Source organism: Schistocerca cancellata, chromosome 1 (assembly GCF_023864275.1).
Source record: "Schistocerca cancellata isolate TAMUIC-IGC-003103 chromosome 1, iqSchCanc2.1, whole genome shotgun sequence".
In the NCBI taxonomy this organism is placed as follows: Eukaryota; Metazoa; Arthropoda; class Insecta; order Orthoptera; family Acrididae; genus Schistocerca; species Schistocerca cancellata.
In genome coordinates this window covers 673,183,558-673,202,720 of record NC_064626.1, presented here as the reverse complement: position 1 = coordinate 673,202,720, position 19,163 = coordinate 673,183,558, and the positions used below count along the sequence as shown (strand labels likewise).

At 45.4% G+C, this 19,163-nt stretch overlaps 1 protein-coding gene across 3 annotated transcripts in view; it reads right to left on the bottom strand.

The window, feature by feature from the left end:
* Positions 1-19,163, bottom strand: part of LOC126184014 (titin homolog) — a 156,802-nt gene that overhangs the window by 31,535 nt on the left and 106,104 nt on the right. For all 3 annotated transcript variants that reach the window (XR_007536825.1, XM_049926370.1, XM_049926382.1), the window contains exons 9-11: positions 15,642-15,878; positions 8,275-8,533; positions 3,116-3,247 (exon numbers count right to left, since the gene is read on the bottom strand). Coding sequence is in view for 2 of the 3 variants with exons in the window: in XM_049926370.1 (XP_049782327.1) it covers positions 3,116-3,247; positions 8,275-8,533; positions 15,642-15,878 (628 nt within the window). In the remaining variant the exon portion in view is untranslated. The remainder of the gene's footprint in view (positions 1-3,115; positions 3,248-8,274; positions 8,534-15,641; positions 15,879-19,163) is intronic.

The following is a 19,163-nucleotide window of genomic DNA, read 5'->3' as shown; positions in this document are numbered from 1 at the left end:
GGCATACGGAGCTCCATCGCAGTCTTTAACACTGGTAGCATGCCGCGACAGCGTGGACGTGAACCGTATGTGCAGTTGACGGACTTTGAGTGAGGGCGTATAGTGGGCATGCGGGAGGCCGGGTGGACGTACCGCCGAATTGCTCAACACGTGGGGCGTGAGGTCTCCACAGAACATCGATGTTGTCGCCAGTGGTCGGCGGAAGGTGCACGTGCCCGTCGACCTGGGACCGGACCGCAGCGACGCACGGATGCACGCCAAGACCGTAGGATCCTACGCAGTGCCGTAGGGGACCGCACCGCCACTTCCCAGCAAATTAGGGACACTGTTGCTCCTGGGGTATCGGCGAGGACCATTCGCAACCGTCTCCATGAAGCTGGGCTACGGTCCCGCACACCGTTAGGCCGTCTTCCGCTCACACCCCAACATCGTGCAGCCCGCCTCCAGTGGTGTCGTGACAGGCGTGAATGGAGGGACGAATGGAGACGTGTCGTCTTCAGCGATGAGAGTCGCTTCTGCCTTGGTGCCAATGATGGTCGTATGCGTGTTTGGCGCCGTGCAGGTGAGCGCCACAATCAGGACTGCATACGACCGAGGCACACAGCGCCAACACCCGGCATCATGGTGTGGGGAGCGATCTCCTACACTGGCCGTACACCACTGGTGATCGTCGAGGGGACACTGAATAGTGCACGGCACATCCAAACCGTCATCGAACCCATCGTTCTACCATTCCTAGACCGGCAAGGGAACTTGCTGTTCCAACAGGACAACTACCCTGGCCAGCAAGATCTCCGGATCTGTCCCCCATTGAGCATGTTTGGGACTGGATGAAGCGTCGTCTCACGCGGTCTGCACGTCCAGCACGAACGCTGGTCCATCTGAGGCGCCAGGTGGAAATGGCATGGCAAGCCGTTCCACAGGACTACATCCAGCATCTCTACGATCGTCTCCATGGGAGAATAGCAGCTTGCATTGCTGCGAAAGGTGGATATACACTGTACTAGTGCCGACATTGTGCATGCTCTGTTGCCTGTGTCTATGTGCCTGCGGTTCTGTCAGTGTGATCATGTGATGTATCTGACCCCAGGAATGTGTCAATAAAGTTTCCCCTTCCTGGGACAATGAATTCACGGTGTTCTTATTTCAATTTCCAGGAGTGTATGTTTATTCCAGCGAAATGATAACTGCACAAATTCATAAAATCAAATTTGTGTCAATTTCAGTTTGGGAGCTAGAAACTTTCAGTTTTACGGGTGGATGCAACATGCTGCATATAACTAGTGTTCCGATGGATGTTCTGGTGGTGGAATATTGATTTAAGTGATATATTCAAAGAAGTACCCATTTTTCCGACTGCAGAGCTCCATGAACCTTGGAAACTAGACTCATTTTAACCCCTGTTTCCTCTTCATTACGGTACCATTACTTGGCATAATACTGATAGCTTCATTACTATCCCGTATTGGACATTTCAGGGTCGCTATTTACTTGAAAATTTCGCTTCACAATCCTGGCTACAGTTGAATTGAACCACTCTCTTCTACTTTATCAGCGCCCCGCAGCAATCAGCTTTTTGAAATATACTGTGCTGCACAATAATCACTCAGTTAATTACAATGATATTGATATACCTGGATCACCATTATCAATTAACTACGACGTGTCCTAGGCTATAGCAAACGCACTTACATTAAAAGAGTGACTGAGTGTGCCAACTCAGATACGAAATAAATACAGAAAAAATATCGCATTTCCTATTTGACGTTTCATAAAGCGCTTTTCAATTCAGGTCATTTTGCAGCGCAGGCGATAATGACACGCGCGCGCCCGTGCACACATCCGGAGACACACACACACACACACACACACACACACACACACACACACAACGCACGAACCAATGCGATGACACCCAACCAGACTTTGAGGTAGCAGATTTTATTGCTGATAGTGGAGGAAATTATTTGGACTGGAAGACCAGGAGATGAACAATTCTTTAGTTTCTCCCGGCGTATTTGTTGCTCGAACAGTCCACGGGCATACTGCCGGTTCATAGTGTCCAACGGGCGCAATATTTCGGCGATCAGACATGTCGACATCGTCAGGTGCGCTGACGAGCTGGTTCGTCACCTGACGATGGCGACATGTCTGATCGCCTAAATATTGTGCCCGTTGGACACTATGAACCGGCAGTACACCCGTGGACTGTTCGAGCAGGAGATGAATAGTAAGCCAATATATTGGTTTAAATTTTTATCTTAGCTTGAGGGTTACGTTAAGCTCGGAATATTCTCTGGAGCTGTAGGATACGAGCAGAGCATATATGCTGGCACAGGATTTCGCCCATACCATTCCTCTTATTTGGACAACAAATAATATCAGCATAACATCAGATTCTACAACGATTCACCACAATAAGCCACCAAAGATTCACACACATTCACACTTGACACATGTACCTCCAATTCTGATGTCGCCTGAAGACTCACAGAACTGGCTGCAACTATTTAACTTACAGTATTGGCTACTCACACTCCACGTGTTTGCTACTTACTCCATTCAAAGTCAAAGTCAATCCCAAGCTCAACTGATGGGTGCTGCAGGGACGGAAAGATGCGAGTAGTCGGCATTGCCGGCCACGGAAAATCTTAGTGGGGGGCAAGCTTGTCGTTACCTTCCTCAGACTTGTTATGACGTGTCAAGTGATTATCTGGTGCCTGCGGATGACTGTATGAGAGCTTCTATGGAGTATTGGATGAATGGCTGGAGAATAAGGAGAATTCCAGAACAAAGGCCATTCTCTGGAAAGCATCATCGGGGTCGTCGTGCGTAATGTCTTCATCCTACGGTCCGATAACAATCAACAGCATCAGATATCCTCACTCCATGACAAACTATGTAGAAACTTGAAATTTCATCCAGAAAACTGGCCCAAGGTTTGGTCGTCAAGAACTTGACGCTATAATCTCTTCTCCCTCTACTGGCTAAATATTGCCGGTAAAATTTCTTCCACCTCCATCATAGGAATTAGGTACCTCTGAATCGACGACTGCCGCGCAAGCATACGTCAGCGATGCCTGGAATGTAAGGCGATGAGGCGGCGGCGGCGTACCTTCCTCTGCTCCAGCGGCGAGATGTGGGACGACAGCAGCCGCTTGGCCCGCGCCGCCAGCGTCTCCAGGCGAGAAGCCGAAGACAGGTCTGCCACCTGCGAGGACACGCTCAGCAGCTGGTCCGCCAGCGCCTGCGCAAGTCACAGATCATCAACATTGCTGGCTAGTTGCACTCAGTAAAAGAGCTTCTTACTGGATAGCAGCTATCAGGTGTGACTCTAACGCCTGGTTAACCGTATGTCATGACCTTATGAAAGGTACAATAATACGGATATTAACAGTCGATAAGCAACGCCTTTTAATCTGCTTATGGCGCCAGTGTTACAAACAATATTGTTGTTTTTTTACACATTACGCTTTTTGGTTACCGCACTACGTATCACGCCCGTCTAAAGTTCAGATGTGTTCTTTGTTATTAACACTTTTTTGCAATCACCGATGACTTCCTATCATAAGACCGTGGTATACAATTCAAGTATCGACTGTAAATTAAATGCCTCAGTGGAAGAAAGTGTTAACGCACAAGAACATCATTTTACATACTTCGTGTTATTTGTTGGCTAAATTCGAAAACAACAACAAACAAACAGTTTGAACAGATTACTCGTTACCAAATTGAGGGACAGCATTTTCTTCAATTGATCCCTTCAGTTAGCAAAATTACATACTTAACTGGTATGTGCTAATGAAACTGTATGTGTTTCGGTATTCTGAACGCAATAAAACCCTCATCAAGATATAGGCCTACCATCACAATTTAATACTGCGAGGACCAAACGGTTGTACAGAATAGTCACCAAACTTGTTACCAGACATATATTCCTAACATTGTATCAGCGTGAGGTGCGATCTTCAATAGTGTGAACTCTGAAGAAGCTTTCAAACGCTATGATACATAGAAAAGCATTTATTAGATGTAGGTAAACGGTTTCGGGAAGAATACGTTGTCTTCTTCGGATCTGCAACAGAATAGAACCGCGTCTGACAGGATAAATAGTGAACTAGCAAAGATACAACGTCACAAACAAATATGTCCACTTTCCGCAATATGTGGAACAACAACATAAAAAATGGTTCAAATGGCTCTGAGCACTATGAGGTCATCAGTCCCCTAGAACTTAGAACTACGTAAACCTAACTAACCTAAGGACATCACACACGTCCATGCCCGAGGCAGGATTCGAACCTGCGACCGTAGTGGTCGCGCGCTTCCAGACTGTAGCGCCTAGAACCGCTCCGCCACTCCAGCCGGCGAAGAACAACATACCTTATGCTTTATAACATTACATCATTTTCTCCTCAGCACTGTAAGCGGTGTTACATCACGTACATATATGACAGTGTCGTAAAATTCACTAGAAATGGGAATGTCAAACATAAAAGAAATACCATGTACAAACGTGATACTAATGCGCCGACTACAAGTGCCCACACACAACAGCTGACAACTGGCTGAGAATCAACGTAAACATTCTAAGTGTTACACAAGCCCACCAGATGGGAGTGTGGTGGTATAATACCGTCTTTCATTGGACAAAGGCATGGATATATTATTCCTAATGATTGTGCTATGTTAATTAACTCTAATTGTTATTTATTTAATCTGAGCGATTGCAGATGTGAAAATGGCAGCATAGTCTTGCCGAAACCGGTTATCTAAATCTGATAAATGCTTTACTAGCGATCTTGGCATTTAAAAGTTTCTTCAGAGTCCTCTTCATTACTAAATGTCACAATATATTTCTCAAGTACCATATAGATTTAACAGTGAACTTGACGAAATTGTCCTAGACTTCGTTGTTGCGTGGCGAAAGCTACTATCATTTGCTGATTGAGGCGTCATTGTAAGACCGTGTAACGTCTGTGGTTGATAAGCCAAATGCACCAATTATATCTGCCTCTCAGAACCACATTCAGTGGCTATATTTTTCTGTTCGAGGAGCAGTAGAGTTATTTAGATATCTTTCAAGACACATTACCGTCGCACGGATTATTAGCAGCTACTGGCAAAACGATGTCTAATAATGTGTTACATTTGTGTGATGTCGTAGGCTCTACATATGGACTTCATTCCGTCGTATTCGCTTCGGATTTTTTGCATTATCATTATTGTGACGAATTTACTTTTGACTCGAATGCCCTTTGACTTACGGAAACCAAACCTTGACAGCGCTAGACGGAGATACCCATAGTCCCGAAAGCCTACCGATGACGCGTCGAAGAACATTTTGACGTCTGCGCTTCTCAGCAGCAGGAAATAAAACCTATTTATTCCGTTTTTTTTATTATTTGTGTGACCAAAGAGGCTGAGTTGAGGATCAGCCGCATTCGTTGATGGATATTTGCTGTCTCATATACTTGCAGCTGTGTAATACGCAGACTCCAGCATTAAGTGTCTGTGGACAAAGTCACAGGGCTTTCAAACCGATCGCAATATCGCTACAGAAGCAACAAGATTTGCAATGACAACTTTCTGTGGACTGTCGAAGGACAGTATTGCTCACAGAATTGTGTCCTTATGGTCTTCACTTACAGAAACGTTCTTTCAAATGTAGTGTGTCTGAGGAAGCTCCTGATAAATTGACCACACTGTAATTTGTTGGTTAGTTGCTAGCAGCGGACTAGTTGGTGTAGTGGTATGGTTCTTGATTTAGGGTGTAGGAGATACCGGATTCAGATACTGAATTATGGTATCATAGTTCGGTACCACCCTCACCAACGTCCCGCAGCTGACAACGGAAACGCACGTTTCCGACAGACGCCAGTAGCAGTCACAGGAGGACCCGGCGGATTCAATGATGTGCAACCGCTGAACTACACATCAGCGACTCTGATTACGAGCGCCCACTGCTGACAATATACAGGGTGGTCCATTGATCGTGACCGGGCCAAGTATCTCACGAAATAAGCGTCAAACGAAAAAACTACAAAGAACGAAACTTCTCTAGCTTGAAGGGGCAAACCAGATGGCGCTATGGTTGGCCCGCTAGATGGCGCTGCCGTAGGTCAAACGGATATCAACTGCGTTTTTTTTAAATAGGAACCCCCATTTTTATTGCATATTCGTGTAGTACGTAAAGAAATATGAATGTTTTAGTTGGACCACTTTTTTCGCTTTGTGATAGATGGCGCTTTAATAGGCACAAACATATGGCTCATAATTTTAGACGAACAGTTGGTAACAGGTAGGTTTTTTGAATTAAAATACCGAACGTAGGTATGTTTGAACATTTTATTTCGGTTGTTCCAATATGATACATGTACCTTTGTGAACTTATCATTTCTGAGAACGCATGCTGTTACAGCGTAATTACCTGTAAATACCACATTAATGCAATAAATGCTCAAAATGATGTCTGTCAACCTCAGTGCATTTGGCAATACGTGTAACGACATTCCTCTCAACAGCGAGTAGTTCGCCTTCCGTAATGTTCGCACATGCATTGACAGTGCGCTGACGCATGTTGTCAGGCGTTGTCGGTGGATCACGATAGCAATTATCCTTCAACTTTCCCCACAGAAAGAAATCCGGGGACGTCAGAACCGGTGAACGTGCGCGCCATGGTATGGTGCTACGACGACCAATCCACCTGTCATGAAATATGCTATTCAATACCACTTCAACCGTACGCGAGCTATGTGCCGGACATCCATCATGTTGGAAGTACATCGCCATTCTGTCATGCAGTGAAACATCTTGTAGTAACGTCGGTAGAACGTTACGTAGGAAATCAGCATACATTGCACCATTTAGATTGCCATCGATAAAATGGGGGCCAATTATCCTTCCTCCGATGATGCCGTACCATACATTAACCCGCCAAGATCGCTGATGTTCTACTTGTCGCAGCCATCGTGGATTTTCCGTTGCCCAATAGTGAATATTATGCCGGTTTACGTTACCGCTGTTGGTGAATGATGCTTCGTCGCTAAATAGAATGCGTTCAAAAAATCTGTCATCGTCCCGTAATTTTTCTTGTGCCCAGTGGCAGAACTGTACACGGCGTTCAAAGTAGCCGCCATGCAATTGCTGGTGCACAGAAATATGGTACGGGTGCAATCGATGTTGATGTAGCATTCTCAACACTGACGTTTTTGAGATTCCCGATTCTCGCGCAATTTGTCTGCTGCTGATGTGCGGATTAGCCGCGACAGCAGCGAAAACACTTACTTGGGCATCATCATTTGTTGCAGGTCGCGGTTGACGTTTCACATGTGGCTGAACACTTCGTGTTTCCTTAAATAACGTAACTATACGGCGAACGGTCCGGACACTTTAATGATGTCGTCCAGGATACCGAGCAGCATAGATAGCACACGCCCGTTGGGTATTTTGATCACAATAGCCATACATCAACACGATATCGACCTTTTCCGCAGTTGGTAAACGGTGCATTTTAACACGGGTAATGTATCACGAAGCAAATACCGTCCGCACTGGCGGAATGTTACGTAATACCACGTACTTATCCGTTTGTGACTATTACAACGCCATCTATCACAAAGCGAAAGAAGTGGTCCAACTAAAACATTCATATTTCTTTACGTGCTACACGAATATGTAATAAAAAATGGGAGTTCCTATTTAAAAAAACGCAGTTGATATCCGTTTGACCTATGGCAGCGCCATGTAGCGGGTCAAACATAGCTCCATCTGGTTTCCCTCTTTTAGCTAGAGGAGTTTCGTTGTTTGTAGTTTTTTTCATTTGATGCACATTTCGTGATACATTTGGCCCGGTGACTATCAATGGACCACCCTGTATAGGATGGCCGGTGATAGCTACACAGCCAGTCTCAGTCTTAGTCAGCCATCGATAGTTCGATTGTGCATTAGTAGTTGGAGCCTTACACAACACAACACTGTTTAGTTTGCTTCTTGTAACAGCTGGACTTTTTGTCCTTTCGCAAAGTTTCTTCGCAACGCTTGGAGAGAGCTACAGATCCGGTAAAACTTCTCTTTACTGTACTTACGTGTTCGATCATTATTTCTGCTCCTGTCCACCTTCTCTGTGATGACAGCTGCTGCACCACTCTGTAGCCCACCCCTCCTCACCACGGTGCACAAAGTAGTACACAACACGAACAAGGCCTAGTGTCAGAAGTGCCGTACATCACGCTTAGCATCGGTACGGAGCCGCTCCAGCGACGCCGGGAGTACCTGCAGGTCCCTGGCGGTGACGGGCCCCTGCAGCGCGAGCCGGTGCAGCGTGAGGTTGGCGCTGGCGGCCTGCAGCGTGTCCTCGAGCTGCGCCTGCAGGCCGGGCGTGAGCACGCGCAGCTCGGCCAGGTCGACGCGCAGCCGCGACACCTGCTGGCGCACGCCCTCCCACTGGCCGCCGCGGCCCGTCGCTGCGTCGCTGTCGAACAGCTGCCGCAGCTGCAGCGCCTGGTACGCCGGTCGGCCCAGCTCGCACTCCCTGTCACAGCGGCGAACCTCATTGCAGCTGACAGAGCCTGCAACTCCTATCCTTACACAGTCGTCTTACACACATGTAACGTTCTGGTTTTGGGCAATCCACTGGTCTTTGGAATATAGAGCGTTATCGCCGGTACCCATTGATAAACACACTGGGCGATTCAGCTGCCCCTACCAATGGGTTTTATGCAACTCGCAGTGCCCTTAAAAAACAAGCGCGAAATTTTTATATTCTATCGCCGTTACGTACAAACTATTACTCCTACAGAAAAATTGAACAAACCGTTTAACAGGAAATTTAATGTGGTAAAATTTTGTTTTCACTAAAGGCCATAGTTCTCGAATTATTCAAAAAAATGAAAACTGTCCTTTCAATTCGTTTTTCCTGTCACTCGAAAGCCATGGCCTCCAGTGAAAAAGCATCCCATTACAAAATTTAATGTACGAGGTGTGTTTTTAAAGTAAGTACCGTTTTCAAATTAAAAAAAGACGTGCTAAGATATCACAATAATTTTATTTTTACATGAAATCCTGTACCGTAATTTACTTTTCTACATAATTTTCGTCAATATTGAGGCACTTGTCATAACGTTGTACCAGTTCTTGAACACCCTCGTCATAGTAGTCTGCCGCCTGACTTGTAAACCACTGCATCACCACTGTTCTGACTTCGTCATCGTCTTGAAGCCAAATTGTTTCGGGCGTTGAAGCATGGGTGGCTTACGTCACACCAGAATCGAAGCAACAGTCCATGGAATGGAGGCATTCAGATTCACCCAGAAAAGTGAAGTTTAAGCAAACAATTGCTGCCCGGAAAATGATGTGCACAGTTTTTTGGGACAGAAAAGGAGTATTGCTTGTGGAATTTCTGCCTCGTAATGATACAATCAGTGCAGCAGCTTACAGTAAGACATTGCACAATCTGCGCCGTTCAATTCAGAACAAAAGACGTGGCAAGTTGAGTAAGGGCATCGTTTTGCTGTAAGACAACGCCCGTCCGCATGTGGCGAATCTGACCAAAGATCTCATCACATCTTTTCGATGGGAAACTCTACATCATCCTCCATACAGCCCCGATCTTGCGCCCAGTGACTACCATCTGTTCCTGCACTTGAAGAAACACCTGGGCGGTCAGCGTCTTCAAGACGATGACGAAGTCAAAACAGTGGTGATCCAGTTGTTAACAAGTCAGACGGCAGACTTCTATGAGGACAGTATTCAAAAACTGGTACAATGTTATGACAAGTGCCTCAATATTGACGGAAATTATGTAGAAAAGTAGAATAAGGTACAGGCTTTCATCAAAAAATTAAATTATTGAAATATCTTAGAACATCTTTTTTTTAATTTCAAAACGGTACTTACTTAAAAAACACGCCTCGTACATTAAATTTCCTACAAAAAAGTTCTGTCGATGTTTTCGGGGAGGCTAAAAGCTTGCGCATAACAAGCGAGAGAATACGAAAATCTCGCGAGCGCTTTTTGAAGGCGTTGCGGGTTGCATAGATCAATAGGTAGGGGCAGATGAGTCATCCTTGCTGAACTTTCGTCACCCTGACCCAGCTCTCAAGCAAAAAATTAAATCTCTTTTTAGTGATACAGAAAAGGAATGCTAAGGAAGATCCACAGGAGGGTGTTTGGATTAGGGTATTTTTGCCATCACAAGATGTCACTCAACCGCGACAGACTGAAAAGTTCCGCCAACAGAGTTACGGTTGCGCCAGCGCGATTCCGTCAGGGCACCGCGACACCAACACTGGCGCCAGTCAGCTTGCGAGGCAAGCTAGACACTGGACAAAACTGGGAGTACGACCTAGCGAGTAACGGGAGAGGGAAGCCTGCAATACCACCGAGCAGCCAAACAGGACGAATTTGACGGGGCGCCAGAAGAGCCGTGGTCTAGTCGACGGCCGATAAGAAGAGTGCTGTACAAACGATGGAAGTGCAGCACTCTCTATGCTGTTTTCTATAAAGCAGCCTGTTCCTCGCGGTTCCTGGAAATCACAATTGTGGTAGCGTCTTGAGTAGTGTGAATGTTTTGTGATACTGTGCTTCCCTTAAAAAAAATGGCTCTGAGCACTATGAGACTCAACATCTGAGGTCATCAGTCCCCTAGACTTAGAACTACTTAAGCCTAAGGACATCACACACATCCATGTCCGAGGCAGGATTCGAACCTGCGACCGTAGCAGCAGCGCGGTTCCGGACTAGAGCGCCTAGAACCGCTCGGCCACCGCGGCCGGCCGCGCTTCCCTTATTTCTCGTGCACCTGTTGTTAACTTTCCCTGTTGGCCGATATCATGCCCATAGAAAATAGTATGTGGTGATATTGGTATGTAAGTAGTTTCATACTCCGTGCAAGTGATTATTTATTATTGCATGACTATTAACCATTTTTATGATAGATTACCCCTGATTCTGAATATTTGTCCTTTGATCATTTCGATGAATTGTGTAGCAGTGCTCAGTGTTCCCCGAAGTTATGTTATTGCACCTTTTGCTAGGTGACTTAAGCACACCTAGGGAAAGCAGACGTTTGGCATATTTTGAAGCCTTGGACATATTGTTGTTGTAATTACCGCTCTGGTATTGAGTGAGCTGTGAACTTTGCATATTCTTGTTATGTTGTTCTGCATAGCGCCAGTTTTGTGTACACGACCTAAAGCTATTTTGGAAAGTTATTTGGAAACTTTCTGTCACCGCTTATTTTTGAATTCTAATGAAATTCGTTACTCCGTTGTTATATTCACTGTGTTATTTGGCAGTGACTTTAGGCATTATTATTCAGAGCAAACTTTCACATTTATTTCTCTCTGTTATAGTGAGATCAGGTATGGAGCTCTGGCCGATGTGCAGTCGATTCACTTGTGAATCTGGCGTGTGTTTTAAACAGTTATTTCGTTTGCTGCCTGAGTGTAATTTTCATATGTTATCTGTTTTTAATATTATGGTTAGTATCTTTAGGACATGTTAGCTGATTTTTGGATTTTAATTAATTGTAATGGCTCTTGCATTTTGCTTTGATTTAGAGGGCATTAGCCCTTTATTTAATATACGTTGTTACTCAGTCGCTTGTTGTTGGAATTTAAAGCATTCCGCTTATAAGTTTTTTAAACATTGGTTGTATTATAAAATCTCTCAACATGTTGTTAAATAAAAGTTTTAAAATTATGATCACTCACAACCCAACTCAGTGATACCGCTTCCTGTGCCGTCACAGTATTAAAATTTTGTATTATATATGTATGCACACTTATTACTTTATAATATTCCGCAGAATACGTATTCATCATTTTTAACTACAGTTGATTTGCAAAAACAAACCTTTCTGAAGGTAGTGAGAATGTATATGCTGTGCAGAAAATACGTCGTATTTTTAAAGGGCAAAGAGAATTCAAATATATTTTCGCACCAACCGCGAAGAGAAATAAAAAGGTTCTTTAATCAACATGGTATGGAAAGATTTAATTTCTGCTTTCTTTTCCTCCAGTGGGTGGTTCCAATATTGACATCTCCAACGGAATAGATTCTATCACGAATAAAAACCTGTTTGTATCTCTTCTTTATTGTAATTATTGTTTTTGACGTTAAATACATGAGAAGTGGTATTTATCAACATTATGAGTTGGTGCACGTCATTCTAGTTGTAAAACGATGCACAACAGCTGACGCCAGTGACATCTAAAACCTTTCCTTTTATTTTAGTCCTTAAGATAACCTTATTTGGACAGGACAGATAATTACAATAAAAAAAGCGGACAACTGTGAATAAGACTATCCCTATGAGAGTTCTGTATAAACTTAATAACATATAGATCATTCATCTGCAGGTACTAATGAGTGAATTTGCGAGTGTCAAAATATGTGATATAGAAGGCCATTCTTTTGATCGCATTGACTGAGAAGCTTAAATTTTTTTACATCGTCAAAGGACTGTAGATCTTAGTATTTGATGTAAATTTGAAATCGGTACCTCATCCCGTTCCTAATAAGAGGAGGCCTTAACAGATGGACAGACAGACTGACAATAAAGTCACCCCGTAAGTGTTCTGTTTTTACCGATTGAGCTACGGAACCCCAAAAAATTATAGAGACTGTTTCATTCCGAAAATTATAAATAACGATCACTATTATGTCCTGCGACACGTTGACACCTTTCCCTGAAAAATTCCGCACTTCAAAAATGACAGCCGAGTTATATTTTCTTTTTCAAAACTTTTTTCAAAACTCATCAAATCTCATGACGGAGAATGCCGATACAGTAGTAGTAGGTACGACTGGGAACACCGATATGCTTGTCTCGCTCAAATGACGATTGGCCCTTTTCGTACTTATTTGACTGAACGTTTCACGCTGGATCAATAAAAGCAGGCGGCAACCGTCTCGCAGAAAAGCCTCGCTCATCTGGTTTCGAGGCAAGTTTCGTACAACTTAAACACTAAGTCCTCACCATAAATGAGTCGTGCCGCTCGTAGTTGTTGGAGCGCAAACTAAGGAACTGTAAAAGTACCACAAACAAAGCAAAACTGCTGCCAGGCCTGTCATGAAGTAATCTGTAGAGGTTACACTGACGTGACAAAAGTCATGGTATAGCGATATGCAAATATACAGATGGCGATAGTGTCGTGTACGTAAGTTATAAAAGGGCGGTACTCAGGTGATTCGTGGAAAGGTTTCCAACATGATTATGGCCGCAAGGTGAACGAGGAATGGTAGTTGGAGCTAGACGCATGGGGAATTACATTTCGGAAACCGTTAGAAATTCAGTATTCCGAGAGACGCAGTATCAAGAGTGTGCCGAGAACATCACATTTCAGACATCATCTCTCACTACGGATAACGCAGTGGCCTTCAGCCTTCACTTAACTACCGAGACCAACGGCGTTTGGATAGGGCTTCAAATGGTTCAAATGGCTCTGAGCACTATGGGACTTAACATCTGAGGTCATCAGTCCCCTAGAACTTAGAACTACTTAAACCTAACTAACCTAAGGACATCACACACATCCATGCCCGAGGCAGGATTCGAACCTGCGACCGTAGCAGTCGCGCGGTTCCGGACTACAGCGCCTAGAACCGCATGGCCACCGCGGCCGGCTTTGGATAGGATTGTCACCGCTAACAGACAGGTAACAGTGCGTGGCATAACCGCAGAAATCAATATGGGGCATACGACGAACGTATCCACTAGAACAGTGCGGCGAAATTTGGCGGTAATGGACTATGGCTGCAGACGACCGACGCGAGTGCCTTTGCTAACAGCACGACATCGCCTGCAGAGCCTCACCTGGAGCCCTATTCTGTATCTTTCCGCCATTGTGCCGATGGTTTCGGTACTCAAGAGCACCGAACGGTCTAGTACTCGTGACCATATCGTTAGGACCGTATACTACTAGATACCTGTGGCCTGATCAGATGAGTCCCGACTTCAGTTGATAGGAGCTGGTGGTAGGGTTCGAGTGTGGCGCGGACCCCACGAAGCCATAGAGCCAGGTTGTCAACAATGCACTGTACAAGCTGGTGGTGGCTCCAGTTTATGTTCAGCTACGTGGAGACTATTTGCAGCCATTCGTGGAATTCATGTTCCGAAACAACGATGGAACTTTTATGGATGCGCCATGCCACTGGGCCGCAGTTGTTCGCGAGTGGCTCAAAGAACATACTGGACAGTTCGGGCGAATAATTTGGCCACCGAGATGGAACCATGGAACATTTATGGTACATAATCTAGAGGTCAGTTCGTCCACAAAATCATGCACCGGAAACACTTTCGCAATTATGAACGGCTATAGAGGCAGCATGGCTCAATATTTCTGCAGGGGACTTCCAACGACTAGTTGAATGCTGCTGAAAATTCTTCCGGGTTTTATGGCCGTGGGCCATGGAACTCTTCAATCCCTGACGTTTCTTCGAAGGAAACGTTGGACATCTTCGAAGGTGCTCCCCCAGACTTAGTACTACCAGGAGCACCTCCGAATATGTCCAACGTAGCCTTGGACGAAACGTCCATATATAAATGACCTAGTAGATAGTGTCGGAAGTTCCATGCGGCTTTTCGCGGATGATGCTGTAGTATACAGAGAAGTTGCAGCATTAGAAAATTGTAGCGAAATGCAGGAAGATCTGCAGCGGATAGGCACTTGGTGCAGGGAGTGGCAACTGACCCTTAACATAGACAAATGTAATGTATTGCGAATACATAGAAAGAAGGATCCTTTATTGTATGATTATATGATAGCGGAACAAACACTGGTAGCAGTTACTTCTGTAAAATATCTGGGAGTATGCGTGCGGAACGATTTGAAGTGGAATGATCATATAAAATTAATTGTTGGTAAGCGGGTACCAGGTTGAGATTCATTGGGAGAGTCCTTAGAAAATGTAGTCCATCATCAAAGGAGGTGGCTTACAAAACACTCGTTCGACCTATACTTGAGTATTGCTCATCAGTGTGGGATCCGTACCAGATCGGGTTGACGGAGGAGATAGAGAAGATCCAAAGAAGAGCGGCGCGTTTCGTCACAGGGTTATTTGGTAACCGTGATAGCGTTACGGAGATGTTTAACAAACTCAAGTGGCAGACTCTGCAAGAGAGGCGCTCTGCATCGCGGTGTAGCTTGCTCGCCACGTTTCGAGAGGGTGCGTTTCTGGATGAGGTATCGAATATATTGCTTCCCCCTACTTATACCTCCCGAGGAGATCACGAATGTAAAATTAGAGAGATTAGAGCGCGCACAGAGGCTTTCAGACAGTCGTTCTTCCCGCGAACAATACGCGACTGGAACAGGAAAAGGAGATAATGACAGTGGCACGTAAAGTACCCTCCGCCACACACCGTTGGGTGGTTTGCGGAGTATAAATGTAGATGTAGATGTAGAGCGTCAGTGATTGAAGAGTTCCATGGACCACGGCCATACAACCCGGCAGAATTCTCAGCAGCTGAAACATCCGGTCGTGAAAGCCTTCATTGTATGACTAGTTGAATCCTTGTCACGTCGACCTGCTTCACTACACCGGCATAAAGGAGGTCCGACATTTTTATCACCTCAGTATAGATATCACGTGTAATAGTGTGTGAGCGATGTGATGAGAGGCGGCTAGGTACTCACTGCAACACGTCCTTGAGCGGCACGTCGAGGCTGGCGTTGGAGCCGGCGACGTTGCGGAAGAAGCCGCCCGCGGGGAAGAGGACGCCGGGCCGGTCGAGCAGGCGCGACAGCTGCGGGTAGTCGGGCGCGCTGAAGAGCGGCCGGCACGCCAGCACCTCGCCGTGCGCGCCCAGCGCGAACGCCACCAGCGTCACCGCCCACAGCACCACCGACAGCGCGCTCGCCGTCGCCACCGCCCTGTTCCCGACTCCCACTCAGCTTCCAGCTTCCCTCAGATCACCGACGTACACAGTGCGAATAAAAATTATTAGACTATTAAGCCAGGCTGAACAGTTGCCTACTAGGCATGCACTCTTAAGAAGTGGGAACACTCCCTTTCTGAAACTGCCTGGCACATTAAAACTATGTGCCGGACCGAGACTCGAACTCGGGACCTTTGCCTTTCGCGGGCAAGTGCTCTAACATCTGAGTTACCGAATCACAGCCGCGCGGGATTAGCCGAGAGATCTCAGGCGCTGCAGTCATGGACTGTGCGGCTGATCCCGGCGGAGGTTCGAATCCTCCCTCGGGCATGGGTGTGTGTGTTTGTCCTTAGGATAATTTAGGTTATGTAGTGTGTAAGCTTAGGGACTGATGACCTTAGCAGTTAAGTCACATAAGATTTCACACACATTTGAACATTTTTTTGAATCACAGCTTTACTTCTGCCAGCACCTCGTCTCCTACCTCCCAACCTTTACAGAACCTCTCCAGAAGGTAGGAGACGAGGTAATGTCAGAAGTAAAGCTGTGAGGACGGGGCGTGAGTCGTGCTTGGGTATCTCATATGGTAGAGCACTTGCCCGCAAAAGGCCAAGGTCCCGAGATCGAGTCTCGGTCCGGCACACACTTTTAATCCGGCAGGAAGTTTCATATCAGCGCACACTCCGCAGCAGAGTGAAAATCTCATTCTGGAAACATCCCCTAGGTTGTGGCTAAGGTATGTCTCCGCAATATACTTTCTTTCAGGAGTGCTAATTCTGCAAGGTTCGCAAGAGAGCTTCTGTAAAGTTTGGAAGGTAGGAGATGAGGTATTGGCAGAAGTAAAGCCGTGAGGACGGGGTGTGAGTCGTGGTTGGGTAGATCAGATGTTAGACCCCTTGCCCGCGAAAGGCAAAGATCCCGAGTCTCGGTCCGGCACACAGTTTTAATCTGCCAGGTACTTTCGTATCAGCGCACACTGCGCTGCAGAGTGAAAATCTCATTCTGGGAACTCCCTTTTCTAACAGTTACTATTGTGCTGATATCGGGAAAAATAAAGAAACCTGATTCTCCTCTGCCTAACCTAGCTGCATGAGACTAACGACCTGCAAGACCGAACCATGTGGCAACCTCCAACATTTATTTCATCTCAGTTGTATGACTGTTTAACGCCTCTGAGCTGGTGATTTCAGAGATTAGGACTGGCTTCAAGTTTCCGGGATAGTACGCCACTAGGAAGACAAAGACGACTACGAGACTGCTGCTGGGTCCAACTGGGCCCAGTGACAAGGGGCAGCAGAGAGAACGACTTTGTGCATGCCCCCAGCAGAGACACAGACAGGGCGGCAGCACAGCCTACAGTGAGGCATCTCGAACAGGAATCACTGGCGTTGAGCAGCTGTGCAGCAGGACGTGGGAGACGAGCAGGCTCCAGGAAATCTCTCTCTCTCTTCTCTCTCTCTCTCTCTCTCTCTCTCTCTCTCTCTCTCTCTCTCTCTCGAGGAGACAAGGCGAGATTATATCCAGTGTAGAACAGAGAGCTTGACTGAAAAACTTAAATTTCGAGGGTAATCCCAAAAGTAAGGTCTTCTATTTTTTTATAAGTACATGGACCTGTTTGTTTCTACATTGGTTTACTTCAGCAGAGCTTGAACATTCTGTCGATGCAATTTTGTAGACGCTATGGTAGTTTTTGTATGCCCATGACGTACCAGCTCGCAGCCATGCTGATTAGAAAGTTATGAACCACTTCTTTCACCTCGTCGACGGAGCTGAATCGCTAGGATCACAGTTAACGCTGACAGGCACTGTGCGACTCTGAAAAAACTCAAACGGGTAATTCAGAACCGGAGAAGAGGAATGATGAGCAAGGGCGTACACATTCTTCATGACAACGCTCGCCCACACATCGCTCGGCAATCCGTTGCTCTTCTGCAACAGTTTCAATGGAACATTATCACCCACCCACCCTATAGTCCTGACTTGGCGCCCAGTGACTATCACCTGTTCCATAGATTAAAAGAACATTTGGCCGGAAAGCGATTCAGCTCCGACGACGAGGTGAAAGAAGAGGTTCGTAACTTTCTGAACAACATGGCGGCGGGCTGGTATGACATGGGCATACAAAAACTGCCGCAGTGTCTACAAAAATGCATCGACAGAAATGGTGATTATGTCGAAAATTAGCTTAATGTTCAAGCTGTAAACTGATGTATACCATTGTAGAAATAAACGGGTCTATGTACTTATAAAAAAGTAGGAGACCTTACTTTTGGAATTACCCTCGTATTATTGTTTTGGCAAATTGATACAACATTATAGCTCTTCCTCTCATCCTAGTTTGCGAGATCTACTATCTTTCTAATCTCCTATCTGCGAGTTCCCTTCTGGCGTAGCTGTTCTTACTCCCTCTTCCCATGTTGCTATCAGGCGTCCCCTTCTTCTATTATTTGGAATTCGTTCCATCATTTTCTTAAGCCATCTGTCCTCCCCCAACCGGCGTACATGCCCATACAATCTCAGTCGTTTTTTTCTTCGATTGTGTCCAACACAGTGGTGCCCAGGTTCATTGTCTTGCGTATTCATTTTTAATGGACCCGTACTGTTGACCTAAAGCAACACCTCCAAAATCTCACCTCCATTGAGAATAAGTTCCTCTTAGTTTTCCCAGTTATTTCAAATGTTTCTGCTCCAGGCGTTGCTCTGCTTTCTACAATAATTTTATATATCCTAATCTTCGTTTCTGATCTAAGATCTGTGTTCGAGGACACCTCATTATATTGTTTGATTGCTTGTGTACTTTGCCAATGTGGTTCTTACTTTTGCTCTCACTGGATCTATCTTTGTTAATAGCGACCCACAAACATTTTTAAGACCCAGCAGGTCTTACTATCCCAAGTATGTCGTCACGTTTCACCTACTCCTACAATAGACAAATACTCCATTTTCTTTAAATTAATCGTTAAATCCCATTAATGATATTCTTTGTGTAACTTTACAGCCATTTAGTACATGTCATCTTAATCCACTACTGAAATGACTTGGTCATCAACAAACTGCAAAGCGAATAGCTTTTCACAATTTATTGACACGCGCATAATACGGCAAGAATGTTTCCATAACCAGAAGGCATAATTCAAGTACATTTTCATTAATGTAGATACTATCGCGTATCCTTGTTGTAACCCTTTTGTCACTGGGATTTCTCCAGATACTTTTGTATGTATCTTAATTCTGCAAGTTGTGTCACTATATGAAGCTCTAACGGCTTGAACATACAGTA